General features: G+C 34.0%; 1 protein-coding gene across 2 annotated transcripts; it reads right to left on the minus strand.

Moving 5' to 3' along the window:
- Window positions 1-1,120: 1,120 nt before the first annotated feature.
- Window positions 1,121-20,769, minus strand: LOC137243105 (proton-coupled amino acid transporter-like protein CG1139). Of its 2 annotated transcripts, none has more exons than XM_067770329.1 (7): window positions 20,718-20,769; window positions 8,316-8,395; window positions 8,007-8,235; window positions 3,299-3,420; window positions 2,690-3,229; window positions 2,384-2,628; window positions 1,121-1,892 (listed from the first exon to the last, which is right to left on the minus strand). In XM_067770329.1, the coding sequence occupies exons 1-7, from the start codon at window positions 20,751-20,753 to the stop codon at window positions 1,732-1,734; spliced, it is 1,413 nt and encodes a 470-aa protein (XP_067626430.1). In that variant the 5' UTR covers window positions 20,754-20,769; the 3' UTR covers window positions 1,121-1,731. The 2 variants fall into 2 exon arrangements, with proteins under 2 accessions (XP_067626430.1, XP_067626431.1); XM_067770330.1 differs by lacking the exon at window positions 20,718-20,769 and adding an exon at window positions 18,413-18,645.
- Between the last annotated feature and the right edge of the window lie 1,813 nt (window positions 20,770-22,582).

The following is a 22,582-nucleotide window of genomic DNA, read 5'->3' on the forward strand; positions in this document are numbered from 1 at the left end:
ATTGTAGTAAAAATAAAAAAATTATATTCATTACTAAAATACGTTTTCATTGCCATTGGTTAGATTACAAATAAAAATAAAAACAAGGCGCGATGTATCTCCGAAAAGATTTATGGTCGTGTTCCTTTTTAATTTTTTCCTATCCTACAAATTGGTGGAACGGGACCTACATATTTTATGCCGATTCCTAACGGCATCTGCGAGCAGATAAGGTTTCATACCTGAAATAAACTCGGAGTGTTAGCCAAAGCACTGCCAAAAATCGACCCCGCTTAGAAAAAATTTCTCTAATAGAAAAAATGTTTTCTAAATATTTTTATGTTGCTCTTCCCGGACCTTGAACCCAGAAGCTTCGGTGTAATGGGCGAGCAGACTACCACCACCCACTAAGTAATTTTTTTACTGGCTTTTTCTATTCGCCGAATATTATCGCCAACTGTGTGACAATAGACTTAAGAAGCGAACCTGAGCTTTAGTTGCGCCAGAAGAAATCTTTGGCAAGCCTGATTCGTGTTGTTATTACATTATCGGATATAATATAACACATTAAAAAAAGTTTTAGACGAATGTCACATTAAGGATAAAAACTTTATTCCAACCCAAATCGTTCTTCAAATTTCTTAATTCAATGTAGGATAAATGGATTCCCATTTTTTCCTTGTGACCGATATATTTAAATTATTCTAACGTTGCCGTCTCGGCTTCGCTATCACCAAGATACCCATTCAGATAATTCGTGTATGACTTTATACCAATAATATCTATGTTTGTTATCTATATCTTCTTACCAAGTATAAACGCACTTGAAATATCTAAAAATAGTCAAACAATCACTAGCCTATTATTTGGAAATGCGTCGTTGGCAACCACTCAAGTAGCGCACTCTGCTGCCCAGAAATGCGTCCATCCCGGCAGTATCATACATAATACTCCGCCCTTCAAGATTTAACGCCTTTGTGTAGCAAATATGTGTAACTAATATGTGCGTATATAACTTTTTTAAAGCATGCCCGAATGGACAGAGTAAACATTTGAACGTATACTGTCTACTGCGTCTATTCTCGCAACACAAGGGAGAAAAGGGCATGACTCACTGGTAGCCAGAGAACGAAATTGTACACAGCTTTTATTTATTTTTATACTCTAATATACAATTTTATTTTAAGTTCGTTTGCGGTTCGTTTTTAACAGATCAGCATATTTTGAGTTATTTTTTATAAACTTTTAGAAAATTTTCAAAACCTATATTTTCTATCTTAGCAATAAATTATAATTTTATTTATTAAATTACCTAAATATACTATTTAGTAAATTTAACTTAAATGAGGTATTATTCGTTACACAGCAATTTTCGATACCCTTCGGTTATTAAATTAATGCAGATTAACCGGCGACTGTTTTTAGAACTGAAGTTATGAAATGTAAACAGCGTGCCATAATCATACAATCTTAAAGTATTTTAAGGTAGTTGATTTTGTGCTTTAGAAAAATGACAATGACTATGCGAACGGAGAAAAATTCTTAGTGGTACATCAAACAAAAGTTAATAAACAATACTTTAGAAATCCCTAAACTTAGCCTCCAATCTGGAGAATCACTCATATACATAGTTACAAGAAACAAGTATTAGACCGAAACTTTAAGCAATTGATGTTTCTAGCTTCTAGATTTTTGTCTTTGGTCGCAAACAATTTAAGCGTCTATGGTGTCATCTGCCTTTACATTCTGCTTTTACATTTCAATAATCTCTTTTGTACTCGCCGTAGCGCCAGCCACCAAAGCACATAGAGAGAATAACCCTAGAAATATGTTTTTATATAGCTTCCATTTGCACCAACCTAAACGATCTGGATACAAATAAACGGCCTCACAAACGCTGGGAACAAAAATGCCTGAAATTAGAAATAAAAACCAATGTAGTAGTTGTTTTTGTCGGACTAATAAATTATTTAATTTCACATTATTAATGAGCGCAAGGACTAGTATATTGAAAAAATATTAATTTATCCAACTACACTGTGCAACAGCAATTTTAGGCGCGGCAATAATTCCAAACCAGAATGAAAAACATAAAGCCATATAGTAAAACCTAACGTTTTGCACTATTTGCTCAAATTTCTTTGCTATGATAAATTTGATTTAATGTTTGTTCTTAGAATATGTTGTTTCGGGACATATATTAAAATTCGAAGAGAAATAATTTGTGGAACATTTTAACCCGTTAGATACCTTTCTCACAAATGCCTCGTTTTATACATATTTAAAAAAAAAAAAAATACAAATGTCATTTTGAGTATCGCTTTGACGTTACTGGGGATAAGCAAATATACCAGAGGTATGGTGGTTACTAATGGGTTAATTAAAACATATGCACGTAACTTACCAAGCAGCGAGAAAAAAACAGCACCCACCAGACTTATGAATGGCTCCAGATTTGGTATAGCTAAGCAAATACAAGTACAAACAATTATAATTCCTGTGCGTAACATTATTTGTGTAATATTATGATTTTTCTCATTGAATTTATGATTAATTTTTCTCCAAAGAATTTCATTTGGTATAAAGAATTGTAAACCAAAAGTGAAGAGAATAGCAACAGCCATCATTAATTTTGCAGTATCAGCCAAACTAAAAAGGTAAAAAGAAATCATAGAAATTGTCTTATTCAAAATCTAGGCAATCAACTTACGGATCACCCTCTTCCAAGTTCAATGTGATGCTGCCACGCACTGCGTCACCGTAATGCACATAACCAAAGAAACCGATAACTGTATACAAACCAATTACAGTTATCATAGCTATATTTAGTACACCGGGACAACCTAAAAATTGTTGTGGTTTCACCATTGCATTCTCAACTGGCATCACCGAACCGATGCCTTCCATAGCAAAAATGACCGTAGCAAAGTAGAGTGGTATTTGTGCTGGTTTTGCCAATAGCGGTTTATCGCTGAACACCATTGGTCCGCTAAATAAATAATATAGAACGATGCCGAATGTTATGACAATTAAAACGTTGGCAATCGCTGAAAATGGCACCAACAATTTAAGTGTTCTTATTTGACCTATAAATAGGCAAGGTATCATAGCCAATACGATATAAATGCGCACATCCCAATCCAGTTCGAAGTCATAGTTGATTACATCATGAAATGAGGTAGCTATAAAGACAATATAAACACAATTGGCAGCATAGTAGGTCCCCATGAGACCGCAATCGACGAAATTTCTGTGAAGAAAAAGAGGAAAGATATAAACATAAAGTGTGAAAGAGGTAATTATTATTTTAAAAGCTTACTTTGCAAAGTTCGACCATGGTCGTAAGCTCTTGGGACCATTTTCGAAGATCTTTTCGGCCGTTTCAGCAAATGTAAGGGCAGGTACTTTGATTTGTTTGCAGACCTCCTGTGAAGTTTTGACCTATGAAGAAAGGCTGGTTAGATTGAAATGGACTGGGCGTGAGGATAATAATATTTTGAGGTTTTAAAGCTGGTTGTGTGTACAAAGCAGAGATTGCATCTAACGGTTAACCCCAGAAAGAGAATTTCAGTTTATTACGTCTAACAACCGATATCCAAGATCAAAAAAGGTTTTCTCAGTGATATGTATCAATATGTATTTTATTTTCTAATGTTTTCTGACTATCACTGGAATCGTTTAGTGTGATTTATTGCTTTATGTGTTTTTGAAATTGTTATTTTGCGACCGAAATAGGCTTCGGAAATTTTAAATCTCTCATCTGCTCTGTTAGAATTAACATAATGTAGACTTAACTTCATGTTATTATTGCGGTCCGCGAATAGTTGTTAGTTCTCAAAATTCAAACCAGAAAATCATATAGTAAAAGTTTTTATTTGTTATCGATTTCTTATCAAAGAGAATTTGATTGGTTATAGAAAAACATTGTATTTTTATCGAAAAAAATGCGATTTGTTATCCGAGTATTGCCAATTTGTTATTGGCATGATATCGATTTGTTATATACGACTAAAGAACCAATTTGAAACCGACAACGCGTCCACAACTGCCAAAACGATATTTTCTTAATAGGAAATCGATATTTTTTCGATAAAAAATTGATATATTTTCAATAATAAACCGAAAAGTCATCGATGCCGTTTGCCCGCTCAAAAATTCATAACTTTTCGATAACAATACGCTAACTATATCTATACTTGGCTGCCGACATGCCGATAGACCGATAAAAAATGAATAACAAACCGATTAATCATCCAAAATATATATATGTATAATACCATAAACCGTCGATGAAAATCCGATAGCTCGTCGACGAAGGTTGTTATCATTACTTTACTTTCCTCCCCTTCATTTCCTTTCCCATTCTTCCTTTTCTTAGATTTTCTTTTCTTTCCTTTCCTTTTTTAATATTCAAGCATCAAAAAATTCATGCCGCATTTGCACAAACACATAAGTAAGTTTGGATAACTGTTTTTTGCGATCTCTATTATAAACTATTTCAACAGAGATCCATTTAAAATTTGTAGAGTGTATACCCGTTGCTCCTTAAATCATAAAGGAGCATAGTTTCGGTTGATTTTATATTACGTTTATCCGGTTATCTGAGAGTGGATATATATTTTTACGACCTGCCATCTACGTAAAATTAGTTAATTTATTTTTGCATAATTACAATGAAATACAGATATAAATTTCCACTGACGTTCCTGAGTGTGACGTCGCATCATAAAAAAAACTTGTCGGTTCTGGCTCACTCCGTTGTGATTGGTTTGTACTCCGCAAGCAAATTTGATAATATGACGTAGATGTGTAGGGCGTAGTGAATTCGATATTTGATTTGCAGATCTTATAAAAGTTACGGTTCCTGGTTTTTAAGAGATTTTAATTTAACCATATATGTACTTCAAATTTCTCGCTAAAAAGCACTTCAAAACATTTTATGCCAATAATAAAATTGAATACATCTTATTCATAAAAAAATTAAGTCAGTATATTAATAATCTTCAAAACCAAATCTAGAAAGAACAAGAATATGTTCTGTTAATTTCACGTTATCGAAAAAATTAGTAAAGTTATTTATTGCAAACTGATTGACAAGCAATCATTGATAAAAATTTGTTCGAAGTACAAGTACCAAAAGAATGTCTCGCTAAATATTAACACAAGGTGGCTAAAAATGTATCACCTTATATTTCTGTATAGTGAAAACTGTTTTTGATTATAGGCTGTATTGGGCAGAGATTGGAAGCCGGACCAAACCGAAATCGATGAGCTAAAACAAGCTAAGCTCACTAATTAAGCAGATTTGGTTACCAATGGGTACTTAAAGGGCTTTAATGTGTTGATGTGCTTAAAATTTTCTATTTGTATAAAAATAATTTGATTTTAGAATTAGAAAAGTTTTGGAAAGAGTTGGTACATGACAGTTGATGGGTTAATTAAGACGCTTAATTTCACAATTTTAATTAAATCAGCGATTCTAAGGTCAAAAATTTGGTTCCTTATATATTCCGTCGTGCCTTGGCAAGGCTTTGTTATACTAGTGATATATATGTTTGCCAGAGAAACGAACGCAGAGACAACAAAGCTTGAGCCTGACGTTGTTGTTGTTGTTGTTGTAGCGGTGATTCGCCCCAACCAATCACAAATTGTCATCAACGTCCTCTAACGGGAGCCCAAGGAAACGTGCATAATGAGAGGGGCGTTAGAGACGTTGGTTCCACATTACAATTAAAGAGATGGTCGGTGTCATGTGGGGAGACCTTGCAAGCAGGGCATACATTTTGTATGTCGGGGTTGATTCTGGATAGGTAAGGGTTTAACCTGTTACAGTATCCAGAACGAAGTTGAGCTAGAGTGACTCGCATTTCCCTGGAGAGCATGCGTTCCTCTTCAGCAAGTTTTGGGTACTGTTCTTTGAGTACTGGATTCACCGGGCAATTCCTGGCATAAAGGTCCGACGCCTGTTTGGGGAGTTCGCTGAGGACCTGCTTGTGTTTTTTGGCTTCATACGGCTGAGTTACCAGGTGCCGTATTTCCTCATAATGCTTACGGAGATGATTCCTTAAACCCCTGGGCGGTGTTGGCTCATCAATCAGATGTCTGTTGGGATGGCAAGGTTTCTGGGTATTCATTAGGAACTGTTTGGTTAGCATCTCATTTCTCTCCCTGATGGGGAGTATTCTGTTGTTGTTGTTGTTGTAGCGATAAGGTTGCTCCCCGAAGGCTTTGGGGAGTGTTATCGATGTGATGGTCCTATGCCGGATACAAATCCGGTACGCTCCGGTGCCATAGCACCATTAAGGTGCTAGCCCGACCATCTCGGGAACGATTTATGTGGCCACATTAAACCTTCAGGCCATTCCCTCCCTCCCTACCTCCAAGTTCCATGAGGAGCTTGGGGTCGCCAGAGCCTCGTCTGTTAGTGAAACAGGATTCGCCGCGGATAGGTGAGGTTGACAATTGGGTTTGGAGAAGCTATATATTGCGCTGGCAACCTGAAAGGTTGCGCTACACAGCCCCTTCAATCTGGTATTTTAGTCGCCTCTTACGACAGGCATACCTACCGCGGGTATATTCTGATCCCCTAATCCGCTGGGGCATTCTTGTCTCGCTGGGAGTATTCTCGTCTCATTATGTGGATGGTCTTCTGGGGACATAAGAAGACAACCCGTGGTGGTTCTGAGGGCAGTATATTGGCAGGCTTGTAGCTTCTGGTCTTTAGGCTTGGCGACCATATCGGGAACGCGTAGCATGCAATCGGCTGGCCAATTGCTTTGTAAGTGGTAATGAGCGTTTCTTTATCTTTTCCCCAAGTACTGCCAGCAAGAGATTTGAGGATTTTATTACGGCTCTGGATTTTCGGTCCAATTGCGGCTGCATGCTCACCAAAATGTAAATCCTGATCAAACGTCACACCCAAGATTTTGGGGTGTAGGACAGTCGGTAGCTTAGTGCCATCGACGTGGATGTTCAAAATGGTCGACATTTGGGACGTCCATGTTGTAAATAAGGTCGCGGAGGATTTAGTAGGTGATAACGCCAGGTTTCGCGAGGCGAAAAAACTGGAGAGATCAGGGAGGTAGCCATTTATTCTGTTACAAAGCTCATCGATCTGTGGGCTTGGTCCTGTGGCCATTATATTGGCGTAGGAAACGATAGTAACTCCTTATGGTGGCGAAGGTAGCTTAGATATGTAGAAGTTAAACAAAAGTGGGGATAGGACACCACCCTGACCCTGACGTCGCCTCCGGAGGTCTCTCATTTAACTTTTAAGTAACACTAATAAGTCGGTAGCCACCCTTATAGGTGAAATAATGGTGTTAACTTATGTTTCTTAATATTTTCGCCATTCTGGTAGCTGGGCAACGATTTTAAAAGGTAGAGCTATACTTAGGCAGTTATTAAATAAATTAACCTCAGTGCCCTCATATATGTGGTTCGCTTTTCACCTAATTTCTGACTGCTCTGATTAATCAACAACTACGACAAAACTGGTGTGGAACATGGATACATTTCTTGCAGTGTACATGTACAGATTTCTGCCTTAACTGAGAAGGCAAACCTCAGGTGAGTAAGGGGAGCAAAAGTTAAGTGTCGGAACACTAACAGAGCTCACGAGCCTCTCAACAAAAAAAAAATATAGTTTTAAACTCCCCAAATTGTGCAACTTTTAAGAGGTTTGTTTAAAGGAACTCTAGTGAAGCTGAGTTCTGAAATCGACGACATTTGGTGCGGCAGGAATTAGTTTTCTTCGCAAAAGTTTTTCAAGACTATGCCAACACTAAATCCACAACACAACAACAATAATATAATGTAAAAAACGTGTATCCTCATTAGAATGTAATAGAAGTAAGTTTCACGATGCTTAAAATAGCCAGACTTCTTTTTTCCCCGCCCCGCCCGCTAAATATGTGTATAATATGTTCATATTTTTAACAGGATTTATATTGCAATTAAGAACCTCTTGCATTTTCAGGCTAATAACAGTCACAGAAAACGGGTCTTCTACTTGTCCAAAAACTTACCAAAATATGAACACAATGCGTACAAAGCAATCCAACAACAATTGTGGTAACTGCACTGAATAATAGGCCACCATTGTAAAAAGCCATTGGCATTGCCAAAATGCCCGAGCCTAACGAGCCTTTTAACAAGTGAGCCAGTGCTCCAGCTGATGATTGGCCGTTGGCTTGGTCGCGATGTTCGGCAGGTATATATTCATTGTCCAATTGTTCCTTTTCAGTTAGATGAGTACTAATATTTGAAAAAGATTTTAATTCATATGTAATCGTTTTTAATTTGGAATAATACATAAAAAAACTCTGTTCACTAACCGTGAATTGAAATCACTTAGAGTTGATACTGAAGTTGATATGCCTTTGGTCGTTGTTGTCGATTTAGAGGAGTTCGCCATCTGGAAAGTGAGTGAAATAAAATTAGTTTGACTGGCTAATGAAGCTTATTACATAAATTAACAAAAAATTGTTTTTGTTTGCTTAATTACTGTTTCACCATTTATTTGTTAATAACAAAAAATTTTCTTATATATTGCACAGGCTGACAAAATTTGAAATAATTCAGCCCTCGTAGTAAAGCAAGCAAAAGACCCATCAAACACACAAAACTTATGAGACAAGTTTTGGAAACTTAGTCTGGCAAAATGCAAAATGGTTGACTAAAGTTAAAGTCCAATGTTATGCATTTTATAAATACTTAATAAAAAGTTATGGCTATATAATTGCTTCTTTTTTATATATGTACTGATTTATAATACAAATACATTTGAGCTAAGGAAAGCCAAAAGATCCTCCTGGCGTGATTTCTGTAGCAGCATGGAAGCAGTGTCTGAATGGGGGAGACTCAGGAAAGTACTTTTCGGATCGGCTAATACGGCCCCAGGATGCTTGCAAAGGCCTGATGGTTCGTGGACCGAAACTGGGGAGGAAACTCTGGGCCTACTGCTGAATACACACTTTCCAGGTGCAACTCGGAACGAACGAGCGGATATACAAAGCTTGACACAAGCAACAGTGCGACCTATACTGCACAACCTAATTACAAGAGATAAGATATCTTGGGTCATCCGATTTTTTGAACCATTGAAAACTCCAGGGCCGGAGGGAGTTACACCTACACAACTGCAACAATCACTGGAATGCAGCACTAACTGGCTATACGCTATAATAGGAGGTGTCGTGGCACTAAACCACATCTCAAGTATATGGAAAATATCTAAAGTGAAATTTATTCCCAAGGCAGGCAAAGCGTGCCACGCGAAATCTAAAAACTTCAGGCCCATCAGTCTATCTTCGTTTCAACTAAAGGTGATGGAGAGGCTGATGGAAACATATATCAGGGAGGCAGTGAATGGCCAACTCTCTGAAGCATAATACGCCTATATGAAGGGTAAATCAACGGAAACGAGATTACATCGTGCATAGAGAGATCGTTCTCCTTCAAGGAATACTGCCTAGCAGCCTTTCTATACATAGAAGGAGCATTCAATAACATTAAGGTACTGACTGATCTGTGCATCGAATCTCAGCTGGTGGGTCTTGTGCACCAATTGCTGCTATGCAGGGTAGTACAAGCAGAACTTGCAGGGGTATCTGTGAGCAGGTTCGTCAGTAGGGGAACTCCCCAAGGTGGAGTCCTATCCCCTCTGCTGTGGGTCTTGGCGGTAAATCAGCTACTAATGGACATGGAGGAGGAGAGGGGGTGTAAAGTTATAGCATATGCTGACGATCGTTTCGCCTTCCGGATCACTGTAGCGTATTTTAGGCCGAGCTTGAGGCCATACAAGATGCTGTGGACTGCCTTAGGCAGAAGACAGTCTCTCAGAGGAACACTTATATTTTCTCAGACAGTTAAGCAGCACTGAAAGCCCTTGACTCTGTCACAACTAATTCTGAAACTGTAGTAGGCTGTCGCAGATCACGTAACGTGATGGCTGAACAGTTTACTCTGCATCTGGTATGGGTTCCGGGACATAAGGGCATATCAGGTAATGAGATGCTAACCTAACCTAACCTATAATACAAATCATTAAATGTGAATATACACTCAGCATTTAGATGATTAAATTTTGAAATTCCCTACATATAAATACAATTTGATAACTCTTTCTGACTAAATAATGAGTTGTCATACAATTGAACAATAGAAATAATCAAATATGAATACTTTTGATGATGAAAAACTGAAAAGCATTTTTCGATCAATTTTTGGAATCATTTTTGAATCAAATGTGTTTACTTTAGGTGATCGAAAATTTATAATCAATTTTCATTCAGCTTTCTGAATCTTTTATGAATATATCTGTTGACTGAATAATGAATTTTATACTTGATGACATTTTACTTTTCATTAAAAATTTAATTTTTTTCACATACACATATTTTTTCAATCATGAAGCTAAGAAGAATATATAAAAATTTTATTATTTAGGCAAAAGATATTCTTCAAGACAAACGTAATGTAATGCTGCTCGTGAAGCAAAGATTTCCCCAACCATTTCTCCCCTTCAGCTTCCCGGAAAATACATAATGATTGGTCAATACATAGGTTGTGAGCTATTTGAACCCCAGGTAAGTGAAACTATCTTGACATACCTGGATACGGCTTCAACATCCCGTATCGTATCCGTATTTTAAGATGCAGACGATAATGCTGATGTTGGATGTTGTAGTCGCAGGTGTATATCGGTCAAGTTTATTTGCGAGTTAGCTGTGGTTCGAATAGCTCACTTTCGCATGCTTTCTTCCCCTGATGAAATAAGATTATTATGTAGTATTCTATCTTGAATGAGATATGAAGAATAAATGCATTACAATGGCATTCAAAAATGATTCAAAAATCTCAACCAAATCGATTGAAATATATTCACGTATATGATCAGAAAATGACTGTGAAAAGCAGTCAAATAAAACTATTAAAGCTCAATTTTACAGAGATATCAAATGTGAATAAAAAGCGTTTCGAAATAGGAATCATAAATGATTATTCAAGAATAATCACATTAATTTTCGAACAGAAAATGCTTTTAAATTTGAACGTTTTTAATCATATCATTCAAAAAATGCTGGCTGGGATGTGTTTATTTATCTTTATCAATTAAAATGTATTGGTATTACAGGTATAATCTTTTGTAACCAAGTTGCAAAATACATAGAGTAGCTAATGACTTGTTTTATTATATCGTTTCTACTATTTTTTACCATTAAAAATTATTTGCCATTTGTGCTTATTTCCCAAAAATTTCGCTAGTATAAAAAATTTTCCGTTAGAAGCTAGGTTTTAACCCTTGCTCATCATTTGATGTACAGTTTGTTCAAAAGGTCTTTTTGTGTGAGTACGTGTTGTTATGCACCGCTGGAAATAAAAAAACAAATCGCGCTTGTTGTTCTGTAATTAACAGACATTCGGTAAAATTGGGAGATTAAATTAATTGAGCCATTTTGAGAATAGAAACTGTTGATCTCAAGTTAACAACGTTTCGTAAAAGTGACAGATTCACAATCAATCTAATTGATTTTTCTGCTAAATGAACTGATTACATTAGCCATTTAAGAGCATACGACTCTCAATTAGTGATGCCAAATCGTTGGATTTTCGCCCTTTTGTGGGATTTTTTAATAAAAAGTTTGCTAAAAGAGTAAATGGGATATCCGCAGACTTACTGAACGAAAAATGGTATTTGTCAAAATTTTTGCTTTTTCGTTGAAAAGTTGAACACAAATATAACCGTATTGCATTTTGTAAAATTTCTTATCATGTACTTGCTAGGATGAGGTGGAAGCTTTCATGAAAACATATAAACACTCAAAATTCTGAGAGAACCAGCCTCTTTTGCAGAGCACGATATAGCATCGATTATAGCTTGCACATGTTTTTCTGGTAAAGTAAAATTCATATATGCTTTTGGGCCACATGGGTAAATATGTGTGAAAAAAGGGGGGAATTCAGCCAATTTCGTGGGGTTTTGATAGTTGTTTCTATGAATTCACTGTTATTCTAATGTTATTTCAGTCATTATTAATTAGTTCTCATTTTTAGGATGACCGCAATAATTGTTAAATTAATAAAGCTATGACTTACGTATGGTGGAATTTTTTATTATTAATTTGACTGTTCAAAGAGTTTTCGGAATTTAGAATCAAATTATTGTTGGGCGAAGTTTTTTCAACCTTTTTTTCTTTCAGTGTGCTATCGAGTGATTTGTTACAGCTCGGTTGCAAAAGACTGCGTCTTATGGAGATTTAAATAATTAAACAAAAATAAATTTTATCGGCCTTTATTCGAGGTGTTTGTTTTACAGTTATTCGTTTTGTTATGTTTTACAATTGTTTTATCAAAAGTGTTGAAGGTTATGCAATGAGCTGTAAGCTAAGTACTTGATATTCATACGTAACAGCAAATAAGTGCTTATACATATGGGGTATTCCATCCCATTTCGACCAATTTTGAACCCGACCCCTTAAGAATTGGCTGCAAGTTTTTCTTCTTTTTCTAGCTTACGAAAGACGTTTTTCAGAAGTTTTTCAAATTTTTTCATCCAACTCAAAAAAAGTTATGAATTTTTAAAAAACACCGTTTTTGTTTTCAAAATGCTATAACTTTTTCAAAAATTGACCGTTTGGGATCATTTTTTTTTTTAAATATGTTTTTAAATGTACTTTTCGGAAAAAATACAAAACAAATTTTAAAGTTTTTTTTTTTCAATTAAATAAAAAAAAAAATTCTCGGCCCACTCCGGGATTAGTGGCGATGATTGCAGAATTGATTGAAGTTTTTTATGAGGAAAAAAAGGGCGAAATTCGAAAAATCTCGAAAAACTGAAAAATTACAAAAAAAAAAACTTTAAACATTTTTTTGTATTTTTTCCGAAAAGTACATTTAAAAACAAATTTAAAAAAAAAGATCCCAAACGGTCAATTTTTGAAAAAGTTATAGCATTTTGAAAACAAAAACGGTGTTTTTTTTAAATTCATAACTTTTTTTGAGTTGGATGAAAAATTTGAAAAACTTGTGAAAAACGTCTTTCGTAAGCTAAAAAAAGAAGAAAAACTTTCAGCCAATTCTAAAGGGGTCGGGTTAAAAATTGGTCGAAATGGGATGGAATACCCCATATATATGTAACGTCCAAATAATTTGGTTAAAACAAGTGAACGTTTGAAAAGATTAAATATTTATATACAAATTATATATCATTAAAAAAAAAATGAATGTGTGCGTAGTATTTAAGATTTCCCCCGATCTTGACGATCTTGTCACAGTTGCTTCTTATGATAACTGAGTATTTTAAGGGCTATATTTAATTTTGGAAAAGTGGGTGAGGAGCCACGCCCGAAAGCAATCAAAATTTAATTCTGATGATGGGTATTTAATGACAGCTCTGACTTATATTTTCTCTTCAATTTGGTGCTCACTTCTCGACATTTCGTATTCAAGTGAATAGAGCTCTCGGGAATATCGGCATATCAAGCAATTACTGAACAACTTTCTTTTATTTTTATGTAAAACAACCCAGCCAGCATTTTTTGAAAATTTTGATCAAAAATATTTAAATATCATACCCCAAGATGATTAAAAACGTTCAAATTTAAAAGCATTTTCTGTTCGAAAATTAACGTATCGTCAGGAGAAAAATGTACCATAAATGTGATTATTCTTGAATAATCATTTATGATTCCTATTTCGAAACGCTTTTTATTCACATTTGATATCTCTGTAAAATTGAGCTTTAATAGTTTTATTTGACTGCTTTTCACAGTCATTTTCTGATCATATACGTGAATATATTTCAATCGTTTTGGTTGAGATTTTTGAATCATTTTTGAATGCCATTGTAATGCATTTATTCTTCATATCTCATTCAAGATAGAATACTACATAATAATCTTATTTCATCAGGGGAAGAAAGCATGCGAAAGTGAGCTATTCGAACCACAGCTAACTCGCAAATAAACTTGACCGATATACACCTGCGACTACAACATCCAACATCAGCATTATCGTCTGCATCTTAAAATAGGAATACGATACGGAATGTTGAGGCCGTATCCAGGTATGTCAAGATAGATTCACTTACCTGGGGTTCAAATAGCTCACAACCTATGTATTGACCAATCATTATGTATTTTCTGGGAAGCTGAAGGGGAGAAATGGTTGGGGAAATCTTCGTTCACGAGCAGCATTACATTACGTTTGTCTTGAAGAATAACTTTTGCATAAATAATAAAATTTGTATATATTTTTCTTAGCTTCATGATTGAAAAAATATGTGTATGTGAAAAAAATTAAATTTTTAATGAAAAGTAAAATGTCAACAAGTATAAAATTCATTATTCAGTCAACAGATATATTCATAAAAGATTCAGAAAGCTGAATGAAAATTGATTATAAATTTTTGATCACCTAAAGTAAACACATTTGATTCAAATATGATTACAAAATGTGATTGATATATTGAGCATATTTGATTATTCTTTTTGTTGGTTTTTATGAAATATTAAAATTTAATCATCAAATGACTTAAAAAATGATTCCAAAAATTGATCGAAAAATGCTTTTCAGTTTTTGATCATCAAAAGTATTCATATTTGATTATTTCTTTTGTTCAATTGTATGATAACTCATTATTTAGTCAGAAAGAGTAATAAAATTGTATTTATATGTAGGGAATTTCTAAATTTAATCATCTAAATGCTGAGTGGGAACTGTTGATCATGGATTTTAGATCACTCTTTGTATGTGTTCTATACATCAATAAACCGCAGTGACAGAAATCCGCGTCTCGTTTACCAGCAGGGTTATCAATCACAGCTCTCGCCTCAGCAACAATAAGCTGAGGAAGTACAAATGAACGAATTGTTTATTTGTTCTACCACCAATGCCGCGGTTTTCAGTGCGAGTTAAAACTATAGTTAAAGTTGACCAGAGTTTAAGCCTGCCACTTCGGCCGCTTAAGCTGGGATGAGCAGCAAAATTTTATGCTATCGATTAAAGTGGCAACGTTAAACTCTAGTCAAATTTAACTACAGTTTCAATCCGCACTGAAAACCGGGAATAAGTAGTGTTAACACGGTCGCAATTTAAAAATTTCAACTTAGATAAGGAGTGATTTGGCAATGATGTTGCAGTAGCCACAGTATGACTGGTGAAATTATTATATAAGATAGAAATATTTTTTACCTGACTACGCAGGTGTAAAAAACTGACAAAAAAATGGTCCAATATTTAATTATAGACTAATGGAGGCCATTTTTCACGCTAACAAAAAAAGGTAATCGAAGCAAACGTGATGACTTAACTCTTATGCCACTGTTAAAAAGTCATAGATAAAAAATCGAAGTGAAAAATCACTAGAAGTACCATTTTTCAAATGCTGGCAAGTAAATCTTCGGGTTGAGGTGTTTGTCAGTTTCTATTAAAATTTTAAAAACAAAATAAAAGAAAATGTGTCCTTAGAAAATATTACACTCACATGATCTTTCTAGACTAAATTTGATAATATTTTCAGATTTTTTAAACTTTTGCATTTGCTGTAAGTCGATTTTGAGATTTAAAACTCATTGTGCAATTAAGTGTAAAAAATATACCGAAGCAGATAAATTAAAAACATGTAAAACAGAGTAGTAAAAATAGAGATTTCCAATTGGCCTTAAAAAATACAGATTTTACTTTTATATGTGGACTTTTATGGAAAAAGTTCGAAAAATAAAAAGGATGCATAATTCGGCATGATTTTGCTATATGGATACCTGAGAACTCAAACATTTTCACCTAGGACAATTTTTTGACCCGGACTTTTTCGACTCCGCAAAAAAAAATTATTATTATTTTCCGTCCCTGAAAAAAGACGAAACAAGTTTTTTTTAGTATTTAAAATAATTTTTTGCAAGCTAAATGTTATACATCAATAATTAACAAGGAGGAGGAAAATTACAGTAGAGTGAAGAACCCTCTTCCAAAGATGAAAAGGCAAGTGGCTGAATGTCGAAAAAAGTACGTTAACTTGTTTGGTCGCAGATGGAGCAAACAAATGCACAAATCATATGTGCGCGTACCTTGCTTGTATGGCTTGTACAAGGCTCACAAACCCGGTAATAAATTTCGACCAATTATATCTGGATACATTTCTCCCGTAACAAATATCGCATCATGGTTGAGCACTTATTTCAGGGAGCTTAAAAGCTTCAATAATTTTTCAATTAAAAACTCCCTTGAATTAGTCGAGAAAATTCAAAATGTGAAATTGAGCCCAATTTAGTGTTTTGCGTCGTTTGATATAACTTCATATTTTTCAAATATTCCGAAAAATGGTGCCTTGGATGCGTTACGTATTTGGCTGGATAAACAGAATATCAATCCTTTGGTCGCTAATGCTTTGTTCGATATGACGTTTACGTGTATTAATCTTTCATTCTTCCAATTTAGAGGCGAGTTTTATGAACAAATTGATGGTTTGCCGATGGGTTTAAGTATAAGCCCTTTTCTTTGCAACTTATTCATTAATACGATTGAAGAAAAATTAATTCATAGCTCATTATTTCCACGTTTTTATTGTCGATATGTTGATGACTGTATTGTTATTATTGAGAAGGACAAAATCGACCAAAATCGACCAAATCGATTCAATTAGTAATTCTATCCAATTTACTTGTGAATACGAATTAAATAACGAGCTACCCTTCTTGGACTTAAAGGTTAAACATAATGATGACGGATTCATCGAATTCGATATATATCGTAAGCCGACATCAACTGAGCGTTTCATCTCTAGTGATTCTAATCATCATCACTCGCATAAGCTAGCATCTTTCAATTCCATGGCCCATCGACTTGTAAATGTTCCGCTCAGCTGTGATTCATATAATAAGGAAAAACAGAAAATAATGAAAATCGCAGCAACGAATGAGTATTGCTCTAACAGCATTCAGCAACTAATACGAAAACACCAAAATAAAAAGGAGCGAAGGGCGAGTAGCTCTTTTTTCGATACGGTGGGTGTAGAGAATAAAATGAAATGGTGTAGCTTGACCTACGATCCGCAGTTTTTCAGCAGTATGCAAAGGGTGTTCAAACATGCAAAAATTAAAGTGGCTCCAAAATCGACGAAAAAACTCAAATCTTTATTAAAGTCAACTAATCTTTTCATATACATATAAATAAAAATGTAACTGTAAATCGTGATATTGGCCCTCTGTATTCGAGTCTCTTCTCAGCAGTAAAGTGAATTTGTTTGTTCCGTTTGTTGTTACATATCCATATGTATATTCTTTGCTTAAACTTTTGTTTTTTCTTTTCGTTGTTTTTGCAATGTATATATTTAAATGTTTTGGAAAATCTGACTGAAAGCTTTATTTTGTTTATACCTGTGACAATGGTTTAGTTGAAAGCCAGCAACTGATGATGACACCACGCGAGTGTCGAAACAATTGTTTTGCAATTAAAAACAACTTTAAACGACAAAAAGGTGTTTGTTTTTATTTACGTAAATAATTAACAAATAAATATTTTCAAAACAAAATTTTATTTCCATATTTTCTTTAAAAATATTAGGGCAATTCTTTTAATCTAGGAAACTTAGTAAACGTAGAAAATATTCCGTGTTTTGTAGACCAAATATACAACACTCGGAGAATGCACCACTTTCACAACGAATATCCTTTCCATCTGCTCTTGCATGTGGGTTCAAAATTTAACAATGTTATGCATTTTAAAAGTTTGCAAAACTGCCGCGCACAAAAAATTTTAGTTTTTTTTTAAATTAAAATTTCAGTTTGAACATTTTTTTATCACATTTAAAAATTTTCTATTGAAATATATATGTTTGGTTATCTTAACATTTTTCCATGGACATAACTTTTCTTCCAGGCTGGGAAAGAAATATATATTTTATATGTCATATTCTCTGCTGCTGGCTGCTTATATTAAAATTTTAGAGCAAACCAAGATATTTATGTGTACTCAACGTTTTTTTGATTTTTGCAACTTTAAAATCTTCGTTGGAAATCCTGACATAATTTCAAAAGGCTCCATTGAAACACACAACTAATAAAAAAATAAATGTAAGGCGCGATAACCTCTGAAGACATTTTAGGCCGAGCTTCTCTTCCAATTTTCGTCGTGCTCCTTTTCATTTTTCCTACAAATTAGCGAGACGGGACCTACATGTTTTATGCCGACTCCGAACGGCATCTGCAAGAATGGCAGAGGAGTTTTCACTGAGAAGCTTTTCATGGCAGAAATACATTCGGAGTGTTTGCAAAAATCACTGTTGAGAAGCGATCCCGCTTAAAATTTTTTAAACATTTTCGCTGTTATATATAATTTGGTTAAGTTTCAAGTTAAATTGAGTAACCTAAGTAGTGATTTTTGTTTTTTTAATATACCTGACTTGTTTTTTTCTTATTACATTCTAATTTACCTTCAACGCCGGTTACAACAACACTTGAGCGGGTTAACTTTAAATAATGTATATCGCTACGCCGCACGCTATTGTTAATTCGTGAATTAATGAGTTACACTTTTTTTTTAATTGTTATAAATACCAATACATACATATGTATGTATACGTGAGTACGTATAAATTTTATAAATTTTTGTAGCAAAGTTAAACAGCACTCTCCGATTGACCGGCGTCCACTGACTGACATTCTACTAACTAAATCATATTATTATTTAATTTAAGGTAATTTACAGCAGCAGCAGAAATAGCAACAATTCACCCGTCAAGTGATTTGTCAGAACAATATCAACTCGGGCTAAAACCACAATAATACTGAGTAATAAATATAAGAAAGTAATAAAAAAAAATCGCTCGCAGTTACGTTGATTAGTAATAACAGCATAAATTAAAACCCATTCGATTATCTTAACTAGAACGGTAAACGTAAATTTATTAATCTAATCAGCAACTTGATATAAAATAGCCAATGCGATAAGACAAAGACAGCTTTAACAATTTAGGAAGTCGGAAGTTTGGGTAAAATCGAAAAGTATATGGGGTATTCCATCCCATTTTGACCTATTTTGAACCAGACCCCTTTAGAATTGGCTGACAGTTTTTCTTCTTTTTCTAGCTTACGAAAGACGGGTTTCAGAAGTTTTTCAAATTTTTTCATCCAACTCAAAAAAAGTTATGAATTTTTAAAAAAACACCGTTTTTGTTTTCAAAATGCTATAACTTTTTCAAAAATTGACCGTTTGGGATCTCTTTTTTTTTTAAATTTGTTTTTAAATGTACTTTTTGGAAAAAATTCAAAAAAATTTTTAAAGTTTTTTTTTGTAATTTTTCAGGTTTTCGAGATTTTTCGAATTTCGCCCTTTTTTTTTTTTTTTTTGTTTTTCTCATAAAAAATTATTACTAAATTATTAAATAAATTATAAATTAAAAATTGCTTCAAATAAATGTTTTCATACATTTAAAGCAATAAGGGTAATCCCCGCTTAAAAAATCACTTACATTTTTTTTAATCCTTTATTTGATATATATTCACTTGTTTTAAATGTTATCCCAAGAACAATTTTTTTTGCACGGTTTTTGCAACAAGTTTAAAAATTGAAATTTATTTCACAGAAATAAAAAATGTGCTCTTACAGAGTTTTTAATTACAAGCAAATTGGTGTTTGAATTGTCAAAATCGGTGGAGCCTATAGGCTGCTATTCAACTTTAAAAGAAAAAGGACAAAGAAAATTCAAATGCCGATAATTAAGGATATATTATTTTTTGGAAAAATCGAAAACTATCATTTGTTTGTATTATCGATAGCTATCAAATAATACCTTTGTTGCTCAAAAAGAAATTATGACGTTTTTCGGTGATCACTTTCAGAAATTTTCGCTCTGTGTCCTTAAACATAACATTTATTTAGATTGTTATTATTACATTGTTTTATTAAAATAATATAAGCATGAAATGTACACACCCAATGATGATAAAAGTACCAAATAAAAAATAGAAAAATTATTTAAAACACAATACATACATGTTTTCGAAAATACTTTGAAATCGAAAGCTTACATTTTGGTATTATTAAGCGCTGTACGCAGATCAAAAAAATTTTGAATTTTTCTTGAGCATGAAAATAGCAGTAGGCACAGAATTTCACGATGCATGGCAATTTATACATGAATACCGCTTTTATAAGAATAAAACAATATTTATGAAACTTTTTAGATGTAGCTTCAAAGCCGCTAAATATATATACTTCCCGAAGGTTTTGCGATATACCCTGGAGTTTTTTAGCTTCTAAATACTGAACACATCAAGCGGTTATTGTACAGATCTTAACCGAAGGAGGACTGGGCCGGTCTTATATAAAACTAAAATTTAAACTGAAATTGGTTTGGTCTTATTAGTGGTATAAGAAAGTTTCAGATTTAGGCTCCAACTTTTAACCGTGTACCCATATTTTCATTTTTTTTAATCTTATCTGATACCCCTGAAATGCACAGTCTCCATGGGGCCCCAATAAAGTGAAAGAGGTATGAGATAAATTACTTAAGTTGGTGCCGGCATATGAAACTCCTGCTCTTTGAATTCTACGAAAGTATACTAATCGGACGGGCTCGGGCAATATCCGCAGGACTCTTCTTAATTCTGTTACATTGTCAATGCACCACAAAAAACATCTGAGCACATATTGATTGTTATATTTTATATTTCTCCTCATAGATAGGCCTTATATCACTGAACTAGTTTATCGATTAAATATTTACAAGTACTCACTTCAAAGCACCTCTTCCATATTATGAAGCATTCCATTACATTTGGTAGCCCGTGGTTGGCTATTTATCTACAGGCCTAACTGTTGCGAAAACTAATGTGGAAACTAAGTTAAATTAATACTTGAACAAATACTTAAAAACGCAACATTATAGTAGGGCAACATGAGCCACACGTCTTACAGCGATAAGATACGCCTTCAATTGTTGTTTTATACACATTGTAAGTACGTGAGAAAATGTTCATTATTTTTAAGTACCAGCAGTTTACAGTTTGTTTTAATTTTCATTTCAACATAAATCATAATTTCGAATGCACTGAAAGATAAAAATATTTCAAGGTCAGATGCTAAATAAGATTATTTTTGCTTCTGATAGCTACTTTATAACATTTTTATATAATCTAAATTATAAATACATATCAACATACATACTTAAAGAAATAGTGTTCGAGAGCTCCATTGATTGTTATAAAATTTTGCAAATTCAACATTAAATCAAGTTAATCCAACGGCCGCCGTGGTGTAGTGGTATCGTGCTGCGCCTACCACACCGAAGATCGTTTGTTCAACTTCCAGTCAAAGCAACATTGAAAAAAAGGATTTTAATTAGAAAAAAGTTTTTCTAAGCGGGGTCACCCCTCGGCAGTGATTTGACAAATAATCCGTGTATATTTCTCCCATAAAAAGCTTCTCAGTGAAAATTCTTCTGCCTTGCAGTTGCTGTTCGGAGTCGGTATTAAACAAGTAGGTCTCGTCCCGCCATTTTGTAAGAAAAATTAAAAAGGAGCACGACGCAAATTGGAAGAGAAGCTTGGCCTAAATCTCTTCGGAGGTTATCGCGCCTTGCATTTATTTTTTAATCTAATTCAACTTAAAAAAACATTTTGGACATATTAAGGTTGGATTTTTCGCTATCTGAATATCAGAAGAATCCTTTAATTTCCTTAAAAAAACATTCTGTGGTTCAACGTCCACTCTGGTTAAAAGTGAGGGTTACACGAAACACTGGTCCGCGGCTTACTGCCTAGTACTGGGATAACGCACATATTTAGTTTCAAATATTAAGAACATCTGAAGAAGATGCGACGATAGCACGGGTGAAATTATAGCTCCTATTAATTGATATTGGATAAATACGGCCGTTTTACACATTTATATTTACTCCAAGCCGATTTGCACAGGCACAAGAAGTACAGTGGTTGAGGTTTCAAACACAAATGCCGATGATGATAGTTGGATTACAGAAAAAAGTTTTTAGTTTGAACAAACGCAAAAAACATTTAATCCCAAATACCACCAATAAGTTTGTTTGGTTATGTTTGGCGAGTTAGAATAATACATAGTTTTTACTAACGATATTAATGTCCTGAAAAACTTGACATAGTCTTTATTCATCATCTTGTTTTTACTCAACCATATTTACTGACATCGGTTATTGGTCTCTTAACCCATAAAATGTAAACTATGATTAGGTGGTGCTGCGCAGGGTGGGGTATTTGATCAATCTTGCTGGCCAAAAGTCGATTTTTCAAAATATTCCAATTTTTTTCCAATTCTTTCCCTGGCGTTCAACGGAGATAAACGCGCACATCTAAAGGTGTATAAAAATTGTGTGCAGCTCGATGAATTTTTGGATTAAAAATATACTTTTCTAACCTAAATACTTGTTCACTTGCTTAGCCTTAATCCAATCTGGCTACATTTTCTTTTAGGGCAGGTAAATGTGTTTATAATGCATATGTTAAATTTTTTATACCACATGCTTTAACTCATATATTGTACTTGTAATACTACTACTTTTAAATATTAAATTTTTTAAAACCCTTGCAAACAAAAAAAATTTTTTTTTCATGGCATATCATTTCAG

The sequence above is a fragment of the Eurosta solidaginis genome, chromosome 3, assembly GCF_040869045.1.
Source record: "Eurosta solidaginis isolate ZX-2024a chromosome 3, ASM4086904v1, whole genome shotgun sequence".
Lineage (NCBI taxonomy): Eukaryota > Metazoa > Arthropoda > Insecta > Diptera > Tephritidae > Eurosta > Eurosta solidaginis.